The following is an 11395-nucleotide window of genomic DNA, read 5'->3' on the forward strand; positions in this document are numbered from 1 at the left end:
GCAAGACTGCAGGGCTGAGATGTAATTCCTGACAGGCATTTATTTGATGGCTTCAGTTCTCCTGTCACCTTCTTTGCTGTTTGTTTAACTGTAAGGAGTCTGCCATGTATATGGTATCGAAGTTTGCAGCGTTTCTTTCTACTACAAACCTTTGCTTTCATGTGCTCCCAAATATTTGGTACCTCCCAATGGAAGGGGAATCCTTCTAAATGTCGTGCCCTCCTGAGCTGATGAATTTCCCATTGTTCAAAAGCACTTTATTTATTTAAGTAAAGCTGCAGTTTTACTTTGTCTGTGTCTGGTGTCTGTGGTTGGAAAATATTCTAATAAAATATGAATGTTTTGAAGTAATTCAATAATGATCATGCATAACAACAGGGTCCCTAAGCACATACAGCTTACCCCTCTGAAGAAAGAAAGAGACCATAAGGACTTCTAAGGAAGAAAGGAAGAGTCCTTAAGGGGCAGAGCCAGATCAACCACACCTGAGTGCATCCACAAAGGGACTTGCCCTGAGCCTGGAGGCAAGGGGATGTTCATGAGGGGGTTCAGCTATGCTGTTGATGCTGTCTGAAAGCTCTTCTAAATGCAGGTACTCTTATTTGCCTTTTTTTTTTTTTCAGCCATGAATTTTTAAATATTTCAACCTTCCGAAATTTATGGACAAGGGTGTTAGTGTGATGTTTTTCTTTTGATAAAAAGTCTAGAGTGTCTTTAGAAGGACTTTTTAACTTCTGTGTTTACTAAACCCAGTAAATTGGTCTCCCTATCTATTCACTCAAGGGGCACCTAAAAGGTTTTTCTCTGAGAGAACAGTCTCAAAGAATGCTAATAAATGATACAATGGTGTTCGTTATACCTCTTTTTTTCTCCTCTCTCCTCCTCCTTCCCAGTCATGCAAGTGTTGTAGTTATGTTTGGAGTTGCAGGGGCCTTGTAAGGTCTAGTACAGCATGTGGATTGTGCCGTATCACTGCCTCTCCTCTGAAGAGCAATAGTGAAGGAAAATGTTGAGGGGTGCTTTTTGTTTCTTTTGCTTTCAACAAACCTGCTGTTTATGCAGGCCTTGCATACAGGTACTAGTCTGAATAAACATGTGGCTGACAAGATAAACTGAATGTATAGGCTGTTGGCCATATGCCAGAAATTTTCATTAAGTCCTCAAATGAGTGGAGTCATTACAAAAAAACTCCTGAAAAATATCTTTATTTTGCATGTGGAGATCACCTGCTGGGAGGCAAGGGAATAAAAAGGTACAGGCTCGTAATTAACAAGTGAAAAAACAAAGCATTTTTAAAACAGCATAGCAAATAGTGAAGTAAGACTGATGGCCTCCTTAATGAGTGCTCATATACAACAGTAATGTAATTAAAAAATGGGATTTGATATTCTCCTCTCTTTATTCAAACATGAGGTATAAATACAGAAGGAATGTATCATTCAGATTCTCTCATTCAAGGAAACATTACTGCATTCATTATTTTTTTAATTTGTTTACTTACAAAGGTCATTTGCCTGGAAGCCTTAAAATCGGTGAGCTAGAAATTACTTTCCACAACATGTTCTTCTAAAATCTACTGTATTTCTGCAGAAGGTCTGCAATATCTGCCCCCCTACCCCAGAGATTGTGCCAGAGTGCCCACAAGCAGCAGACTGTAGGACTTCAAAGACCTCGCCTATAGTGGTCAAACTTACTGCAGACTTTACAACGGCAAATAAGGCCATTCTCCCAGCTTTAACTGGGCTCTGTTGCCACTCAGACCACCTGCCCAGCCCCAGGGCAAATTAAATGTCCTTAATGAACCAACACTTGGGTATTCCAAAGGCTGGCCCAGTTGACTCCCGACGTGTTTAGAAAAAACTAGGTCAGCATGAAAAAGAGGCAAAGCAAGACAACATATTTGGATTCTGAGAGAAGTTTTTCATCACTCCCTTGCAAAAATGAGCTACAGCCCTTAAGGCTTTAGAAATGTTTCTTGGAAACAGATGGGAGACATCTCATTGCCTCTGTTCAGGCTCAGCAAAGTTTCTGAGCTGGTGCTGCATTTCCTGACTCAGCTTATCATCAACAGAGCTTGATTTGAGCAGTGTTTTGCCAAACATGCTGATCTGGATTGCTCGCCTTACTTTTAAGTAGTACATTACACTCATTTCCATATATTCCCATATATTATGACTTAAAGGAGAAAATGGGTCTGGGTAGTTTCTTTGTATTTTCTCCTGCAACAAAGTTACCTAGCAATCACAGAATAAAAGCACTGTTGTAAGGAATGTGGTTATTTCTTTTGTTCACCAATGCAGATTAAATAAATAATGACTGATTTTTGTATATGCCTGGAAAAAACAGGCACTGTTGTTTTAAATTTTCTTGGCATATACTTTATGTTATTAGCATAAAGCATACCCAGTTTTGCTTTCATAGCAAGGAGGATTTTTATCTTATGTTTTTGATTTGAAATGGAGGGCTAAACAGTGGGCAGGCCCAGTGGGTTGGGTGTTGATGAGGGAGATAGCTCAACACTCAACCTACCCTTTGAGTTGCTATAAGAACATAAGGGTATGCTGCTGTTGCTTTCCCCTTTTGTTGTGGAAAGGATATTTTGATTGCAGTGGAAAGAATTGCTCTGTGTGATTAAGAGTAATCCTTTATTGTCACCATTAGGATAGCCTAGATAAATGCTTATGCCTGGTGTAATCAGCGCTGTTTCCCAAAAGCCCATTACTAGCCATAAATGTCTCTTTATGGGCTTAGTGAGTTGCTGACCTGGATTCATGCTGCTGCAGGCTTTTTATTAGCTAATAATTTTGTAAGGTTTTACAGTGTGTTTATCTTGCTGCAATGTTAGGGACTCTATAAACAAATATTCAGAAATGGTATCTGAAGATTATTTTAAATCTTGTCTGTAGGTTTTTCTTTTCCTCAAGGCTATTTTACGATAAAAGCAGTTAGCATTGCTTTATCTCATGCTTCTTGGATTTTGAGTTGGGGATCCCATGGGCTTCAAAACCACTGGAAAACATGTATCTGTGCTGCTTACAGCTCTGGGACAGAGGCTGAGTAAATACTTCTCTTTTTTTTTTTTTTTTTTTTTTTACACTTTAACTTTTTTTAAAAAACAGGTAGAAAATCCAAACTGCTGCCAAACAAGGGTACAGAAGAGAAAATGTTTGAAGGTAGATGAATACAACTTAGTTGCATTTCTAAAAAGTTTGGTAACCAATGCCCAGCAACCTCCAGAGAGCTGCTGAGATCTGTCAAGCTAAAAGAAAACCCCAAAACCAAAGAAAAACCCAGAGAGGCTTCATAAAAATCTGCTGATGACAGTGTCTGGCTAAAACTTGTTCTAACTCAGAAATATTTTTTAACTAAGGCAGTTTTAAATTCACTACTTTTTTTTTTTTTTTCCTTTTACAGCTTCCTTGGACTGCTCTGAGGAAACTTTTACCATTGCCTCTCTAAAAGGAAGCCCTTCTAATTAAGTTGAGACTAACAGTATGTGGTTAACTTCTCAGAGCTGTTAATTTTACCTATAGCCATGCCAGAGCCCTGGAGGAAGGGCTGTGAAAGCTGTGATGGTGGGCATTGCAAGTGCTTGGTGTGCAGACTGGCAGTGGGAGGGGAAGCTAGTGTGGTAGCTCTGGCCTTATTTACAGCTTCACTGATGGAAAGTGAGCAGCAGGAAACAAGAACAGACAAAAATGCCTACTAAGAAGAAAAAAGTCTTTTACCACCTTTCGTAAGTCTTTACCTAACCTTGACATTATTGTTACACCTTCTCCTCTGTAGAGGAACACTGTCATGAAAACACTGAATCAAAGTTATTCCTTTTATTTCTTCACATTATTAAGTTAATGCTCATTAAGCATTCAATTAGAATTCCTCTTGACACACAAAGTAGTATACCCATAGATGTTTTAGTGTCATGGAAAAGTTTTTTGGTTTGGTGTGTTTTTTGTTTTGGTTTGTTGGGGGGGTTTTGGGGGGTGTTTTTTGTTTGTTTGGTTGGTTTGTGGTTTTTTGGTTTTGTTTTTTCTTTTTCCCCCCGTAGAGACAAGTCACATTACTACCTTGCCCTGCTAGAAATACTAGACTTCCGTGGGACCTACTCTGGAAAGCATACAGCCCACTGACCCTGTACATTCCAAGTGTGAATACCGATACTGGTGTAAAGATGATGACTATGTATTTTGTATAGACACTTATTTCTGGGACAAATTAAAAAGAAAAACAATTTCACTTTTTTTAAAATCTTTATTCCAGGGTCACAGACTAAGATGAAAGGTTACACAGTAAATCATAGCTCAGGCTCTTGACATTCCTGTTGGATTTCTAGCCACTAGACACAAGTTTCTACTTATCTAGAAAATGTTATCAGTTCACCATTTAAAAAAAAAAACAAACCACAAACCAAACCACCATTTCAAACCCTTCAGTTCTCCGTGCTTTTAGTACCCACTGAAAAGCAAAATCTTTAAGTACCTGTGCTTGAATAAGACTTCTCCATCAGAAGTGTTACAGTCTGTAGGTACTGCACAAGGCGTACGTTTATTTGTTACTGCCTTGTGGAGCTCTTTGTTAGAGGAAGAATAACCTTTTCTTGTCCTCTCTTCCAGAATAGTAGAACCACAAGTGGTGTGGTAAAACTTCTCTCCACATCACAGTTAGTATTTTAAATAGTTATTACTTCTAAAAGTGCTAAAATAAGACGGCCAAATTCTTGTTCAAATTTTCAAAAGCAGATACAACATGATAAAAGGCTGCTACACATACAGGAAGTACTCTGAGGGGTGCTTAAGATGGTCTTTCAACCATAGATTTCAGCATCTGGGAAACAGTGGTGTATATTTACTCACTGTATCTAATTTCATTCAGAAATACAAAGTGTTCATCTAGGTTTTGGAATGCTAATTGATTTTTTTCTTGGGTAGTAAATTACATTTCAAAAAAGCTGCCCTCAAAGTTACAGTATCAGTACTTTATGCTATACTACCTCAAAGATTAAAAATCTTCATTCAAAAGGTGAGGTCATGCTGCACAAAATTTAAGGCACATGTATTAAACCAAGTTAAAGTGCTTTATGTATCCAAGCTCATCACTGTACCTCAACCGAGACTTGGTCTTTTTAATGTGCCTGCAGCAATACAGTGGTCCGTCCTTTGTGGAAGAAAACAAGTTGACAAAACAAAGGAAAAAGACCAGGCTCTAACAACAACAAAAGCCAGTAAAACATCCTGTAGAGAAAATATAGGTAAATTTAAATCCTAGCACAAAACAGGTGCAAGTTGCCTTGTGGCTGTAAATAATTCTCCCTGTTGTAGAAGAAAATTCTTCCACATGAAAAGATAATTTATCAACCACTACCCACCAGCTGTCAGGAACTTTTCAACAACAGTCAGGGTATACAGTCTATATCAAAAACTGTAGAGGAGCAACTTGTGGCTTCTTGCCTAATAAGTGGGATTAAACTTTGTCAGTGCCAAGACTAAAGGGCTGAATTTCTACTGAACTACGGACAGGGCCCTGTGAATTATAATTGTCTTGTTTAGTAAGAGGAGAATTACTTGGGTAGAAGGGCACTGCATGATGTAGCAGGAATGTAATTAGCTAATTATAGCACCTAGACATGTAAATGAGGATATTTTCTGAAAAATGAGGGTGAAGAACATGAGAAGTGACTTCTTTCACTGTCTTCTAGTAGTGCTTCTTGGCTGAAGGTTTGTAACACACCAGAAGACCAAAGGAAGCATACCCAAATAACAGCGTCTGAAGAAACCATTGAAACTGAATTGCTGGGTCAGTGATTCCTTTAGATCTGTAACATCAACAAAAGCATAAAATGTGTCAAAAAATACTTACGGTCTTGCAGACTAGACTGTGATACTTACAAAGTAAGGTTAGATATCTCTACCCATCCTTGACACAGAGTTGATCAGAACATTTGAACTCAGCATCATTAATTTCAATCTACTGAGAATTACTTCCTGTGCTAACTAAACATACCAGTTCTTGTGATTTCAGTGGATTTTAAGCTATCCACGGAACAAAGGTTCTTCCAGAGATTTCACGCATACAATTTCTGCAATAATATATAAATTGCAAAATCAGTCTATGCTATTTGAAATTACTCTACCCTAGAAGTTTCTGTACAAAGAACCAAGAAATTAGAGTAGCTTAATACTAATCTTAATACACAAGTCTGTATATAACGTCTTCTTGACTACAGTCATTGAAGGTAGACTGTATGCAAGCAGGGCAAAGAGGCCTGACAATTTCTGTGCAATGCAGGATGGAGAAGCATTGTTACCTGAATTTGTGGCTAGAAAAATACAGGTACAGGGAGCTGAAGGCACCTAACTTGCTTTATGAAGCAGAGACCTTCCTATGTCAGCAAGTTTTAATTTAGTATATGTGAATTTTTCTGTGTATTACAGAAATGTCACCTTTTCCTCCACTTCGTTGTTGTTGAGAAATACTACTGAATTTTCAGAGAAAAGAACAAGTATAAACAGGATAGCAAAACCAATGGATTTCACATTTCCAGTAAACAATTATGTCAAGCATAACTCCGCTCTAACTCATCCGTTTAAGAGGGAGCTCCCTCTATCGATCTTTGCTAGAACTGTTCAGCTGTTAATCTGTAGCCTCTACACGAACAAAATAATTGTGTAGCAAGTGTTGATTAACATAACATTTCTTAATGTTCATTTTTAAATTCTTACCAGCTGTGAAAACATTTTTCTTAGCCCAGATGCAGTGTTTCCAAATGAGTGCAGAAACTGGAAAACGGGCTTAAGAAATGTACCTGCTTATATAAAGCAAGCTTACTTGAGCAGACCATATGCAGAAACACAGGCCAACAGACCGTAACACTACTACTATCAATTAACAAATTCGTATCTGCTTCCTCGCTAGTTCTTCCTCATGCCTCCTTTGTGATGTTCACAAGTAGGTATCACTTTCACATCACTAAAATGTGTATGGTGTTTGGTGCTCACAGTAAAGTACAACTGTTTAGTAATCTACAGAAGTTATGTCTGAAGAGGCAATGATGGGCAGGTATCTATGCTCTCTCTTTCTTACAGGCTTTAACACTACTCTGTAAAACTTTATTACTTAACTTGATTACAATACACCCATTTCATACATTCACTGGTAATCAAGTTCCCTTGTACTTAAAAATCACCGTAAGCCTACATAGCTATCTATCTGCAGAATCAGAGTTCAAGTTTTAAATTTAAAGCTACAGAATTTAAAACTGCAGCCTCATAAATTATTACTAACTCCCATTCTGAAGACAGAAAATGTTCATCTGTATTCTACTACCTCAAGAACCACCTTAAATAGCTTTCCATGGAACAAAAATGCCTTTGCTTCCAACAGTATTACCCAAGAAGCCTGTGACAGACAGCTGTGAAATGAACTAAACAAAGAGGAAACCCACCATTTTTACAATGGCAAACAGACTGGCCATCTACTCTGCAGAACATGAAAACCAATAGCTATATTCTTCTGAACTATCACAAACTTAATTCATGTGACCAGAAGAATGATGTGTTTGGACAGCATACCTTTTCAAACAATTTGTTATCCTAACATAAGACTTAGTTGGCCTTACTTTAATAGTCTGATTAGTCAAAATATTTTATCCCACAAACCTGCAGATACAAGTAGATCTTAAATAGTCCCAAATGGAAGTGTCCAATTGTATTCTCACAATATAGATGCAATAATTCAAGCAGGAAATTAGCAGTCTCAAAATTATGATGAGGTAAGATCTGATGAAGTTGTAACACCTGAAGTTATCAGGCTACTTCTACAATACTTATTGTTCCCTCTGCTTCTTAAAGTGCAATGTCACCCAGTGAACAGTGAGCTCAGAGGCAGGCAGACAAGCTCTGCAAGTTGCTGTCCCTTGCTTTTGCCACCCTGCATAACAGTAACCACTAGCGAAATATGTCATAACCTCTGGTGGAGGATAGCAAGCCATCACCGCAGCAAGAATTTATCAGTATCCTCTGACCTAGCAATGCTGCTGAGAACCACCAAAATCAGTCTGTAGCTTATGTCACTTGTATTGGAAACCCTTTTCAGAGAATGTGCATTGGGGTGAGGGGAGAGAACAACTTACTGGCATAATTTAACACCATAGAAGGCTTCTACTACGTGAATCAACCAGGATACCCAGAACCTAATAAAAAGAAAACGTGTTTTATTTTGTTGAAAATTAGGGAGAAGACAGTTGTATTCAAGATGCATCATGCAGAGAATGTAAAACTGGAAGCACAAAAGTGACATCTCACTTTAACCTAGAAAGTGAGGTGCGCTTCTTCTCTTAGAAAAAAACACATGCACAGTCTTAAAAGAAACTACGTCCACTGAGAAAATTAGAGGAACTAACTCATGCAGTATGTCTGGACCTGTCATTTCAAGTATCCACTATGTGTTTCCAAACCTTTCAGCACTTGGATTAGGCCAAAAAGCCAAATGCTTGGTGAAAGCAGTTAATCTTAGTTAAGCATGCAAAATCTATCCTTTTACTTACATAAGTATTTTTAGCCGTCCTAATGAGTTACTCAAGTTTTTGTAAGTTTAATTCTATGAAAACAACAGATTCAGTGTGTACAGATTCAGAATATATAATATGACTTCATTAGTCAAACTCGGTCTACAAATTTTCATATAGAAGCTTTTTTTAAAGAAAAAAAAGTGACACAGGATATTCAGTTTGGGTCTATTCAACACCTCGCTAAAGCAACACATGCTCTGAGCAAAGAGGAAGGCTTATCTTCTACATGGTGCATGGTAAAATAAACAATGAAGTCTTCCTGTCTTTACAGGAAGTCAGCAAGTGAGAGACCTGGTTACAGGGAAGTGTTTTCCCGCTCTTTTGTTATTTTAATTAACAAAAACTAAGTTTTGTAACCCAGCAAAACATAGCACTATGCAGTTCTTTCAGCAGGTTATTTCTCACACTGGAGAAGATCAGGATAAGATAGTAGCAGGGTAGAAAATATTCTTTAGTTGAAGATGGTGGCGGGGGGGAGCCGCCAGGAGAAGACTCCTAAAGACAGAATTAGCCACTTGAGTAACAATTTGACAAAATGACCACTTTTAGGAGGTGTTATAAATGCAAGTTTACACATGGACTAAGAACTGTCTCCAAAAGTAGTATCGTATTTTTTTTCCTTTCTCACTATAACAGCACAGCTGCCAAATTCCAAGTTGAATTTTTAAACTTTCATACTGGACTTAGCCTGTCTAGTCTTCTACATACTTATCACCCCACACTCTTAGCTGTAATGAGCTTGAAAGGAGAGCTCTTTAAATGTAATTAACAACTGGGTTACAGGAAAGCTTGTTAACACAGACTAAGCAGAAGAGTCAGGGACAGGCAACAGGAGAGATGCAAAATAATTATACAGTCAAACATAACTTACCCATAGCATACCCATTTGTGGTGATTTTCCACTAAATAATTAAGGAAGGTACCAAATATTCCCAAATAACTATAAGGTATAGTTGAAGGCCAAAGTGTTACCCACTAAAATTAAAAAAAAAAAAAAGTTAGCTTACTTCAAGGTAGAATTTAACCTTCAAATTAGCTTTTTCTTTTCGCTCCCCCCACCTCCATGTCTGTCTGTTTAGGGCTCATCTATTCACAGTATTTCAACTCTTTCATTCCATTAACCTTGTCCAAGACCCATAGTCTTCAACAAGACCACTAGCCTTCTAAAGCACACTTTCCTAAGAAGATTCAAACCTACAAAATTTATTTTCTGTGACATACAAGATACCAAAGCAGTAGGTTTAAGGTTTGCTATCTCTGTACCAAGAGTGCATCTGCACATTAAGTGGCATTTACCTCTTACACACAGTAGCAGCAAAAAATACATTGTCTCTGTGCTGAAGAAGTTAATCTGATGCAACTGACCTGAAGAATTTGAACAATGACTAGACTCAGAAGGAGCAATAACTACTTCTCTATTACTAGGGGATCAGTCTTCCTCTGCCCCTTAAAAAAAAGAAAACATCAGATTTTGTTGTATTTTGAACAGGGCACAGAAGATAATTCCGCACAAAGCCCAAGACCAAAGCAGCATGCAGTGTTCAGGTATCTTTCCTGTCACCGAGTTGTCTGCATTGCTTATCACCGTCTAACTTTATTTTAACAAGCTGTAGAGGAGAAGCAAGGAGTCAGTGAGCTGTGCACTTCAGAGTCCATTGGGCATGTAAGGTAAGCAGTGAGCTGGGCCAAAGCTCACACTGGCTTATCTTTCCTCTCGTATCAGTGCTGCAGTTTCTAACGATATATAAATTTGGTTATGCCAATGATGTGGCAAGACGGTGGATTTAAACAGGGAATTGGCTTAAAACTCATTCTGTTTCTTGCAACAGTCCAAAAGCTGTTTTGTGAGCTGTTTGGCCTGCCTTGACTGTCATTTTTTCAGTGGTGGTTCTTACATGTAGAAAATCCACGCAAAGAGAGGAAAAACTACAACACGTGGAAGTCAATGGATGGCCTTCATAAACTTGACCGATATATAAAAACTGTCATTAATCTCCTCACTCCAGTAATCTGCCCTATTTTAGATGAAGTTGTTTTTAGCAATGTGGTGACCGGACTAGTCTGTTCTCCAGCAACACTACCGATTAATACAGTCTGTAACTAAAGCCAACACCAGTAAATGCACCTTACTGGTACTTGTTCAGTAATATATACAGTAAATGCACCTTACGCATAACTATAACTGACAGTCGCCCTAGAGCGAGTTTTATCGACGCACAATGTGGTTTCAATGTTGTGACTGTTGAAGACGCTTTCGCAGGCTCCCTGCGATGCAAACCCGCACAAGCTACAGCACTCGGGCAGGCCCTCAGTGCCACTGCCTTCCTCCACTTCGGAATCCAGTTCAAGTATTTCATTTTTTTCTCTGAACTTCCGTCACGGATTTGTTCAGATACCTCACGCGCTGACCTGGCCAAAGCAGGGGTTTCAGTTTCCTTTTTCTCCCGGTGTATTTCAGAAAGTGGCGTGAGCCTGAATCCGACCCCAGTACAGCTGAGGACGCCTGTTCTACACACCCTGCAGCCTCTGAGCTACCCGCCAGCCCCGCTGAGGACCGCCGCCGCTGCGGTACCGGCAAAGCCACGGAGGTCCCCATCCGGTCCGTGAGTTTTGTAGCCCCGGCTCCGCGGGCGCCGGGGAGCTGCGGCAGGCCCGCGCGTATCCTCCAGGGCCCGCGGAGTCCCGCCGCCCCCGCCCCGCGCCCGCCCCGCCGCTCCTTACGCCGAGGAGGACCATGCCGAAGGTGATGGCGATCATCCAGATGAGCCGGGAGCGCTGGAAGTGGCAGCTGCCATCGCGGAGCCGCTCCGCGCCCGTCGCCGCCATCAT

General features: G+C 39.5%; 1 protein-coding gene across 1 annotated transcript; it reads right to left on the bottom strand.

Moving 5' to 3' along the window:
* Nucleotides 1-5629: 5629 nt before the first annotated feature.
* Nucleotides 5630-11395, bottom strand: TMEM254 (transmembrane protein 254). The gene is made up of 4 exons (XM_086466994.1): nt 11288-11395; nt 9438-9541; nt 8129-8188; nt 5630-5812 (listed from the first exon to the last, which is right to left on the bottom strand). The coding sequence occupies exons 1-4, from the start codon at nt 11393-11395 to the stop codon at nt 5692-5694; spliced, it is 393 nt and encodes a 130-aa protein (XP_086323120.1). The 3' UTR covers nt 5630-5691.

Source organism: Leptosomus discolor, chromosome 6, assembly GCF_034619465.1.
Source record: "Leptosomus discolor isolate bLepDis1 chromosome 6, bLepDis1.hap2, whole genome shotgun sequence".
Classification (NCBI taxonomy): domain Eukaryota; kingdom Metazoa; phylum Chordata; class Aves; order Leptosomiformes; family Leptosomidae; genus Leptosomus; species Leptosomus discolor.

Coding starts and splice junctions, on each gene's coding strand:
- TMEM254 (XM_086466994.1), bottom strand. CDS start 11,395: ATGATGGCGGCGACGGGCGCGGAGCGGCTCCGCGATGGCAGCTGCCAC. Junction 9,542..11,287: donor TCGGCATGGTCCTCCTCGGC/GTAAGGAGCGGC, acceptor TTTTAATTTTAG/TGGGTAACACTTTGGCCTTC. Junction 8,189..9,437: donor CACAAATGGGTATGCTATGG/GTAAGTTATGTT, acceptor TCTTTTTATTAG/GTTCTGGGTATCCTGGTTGA.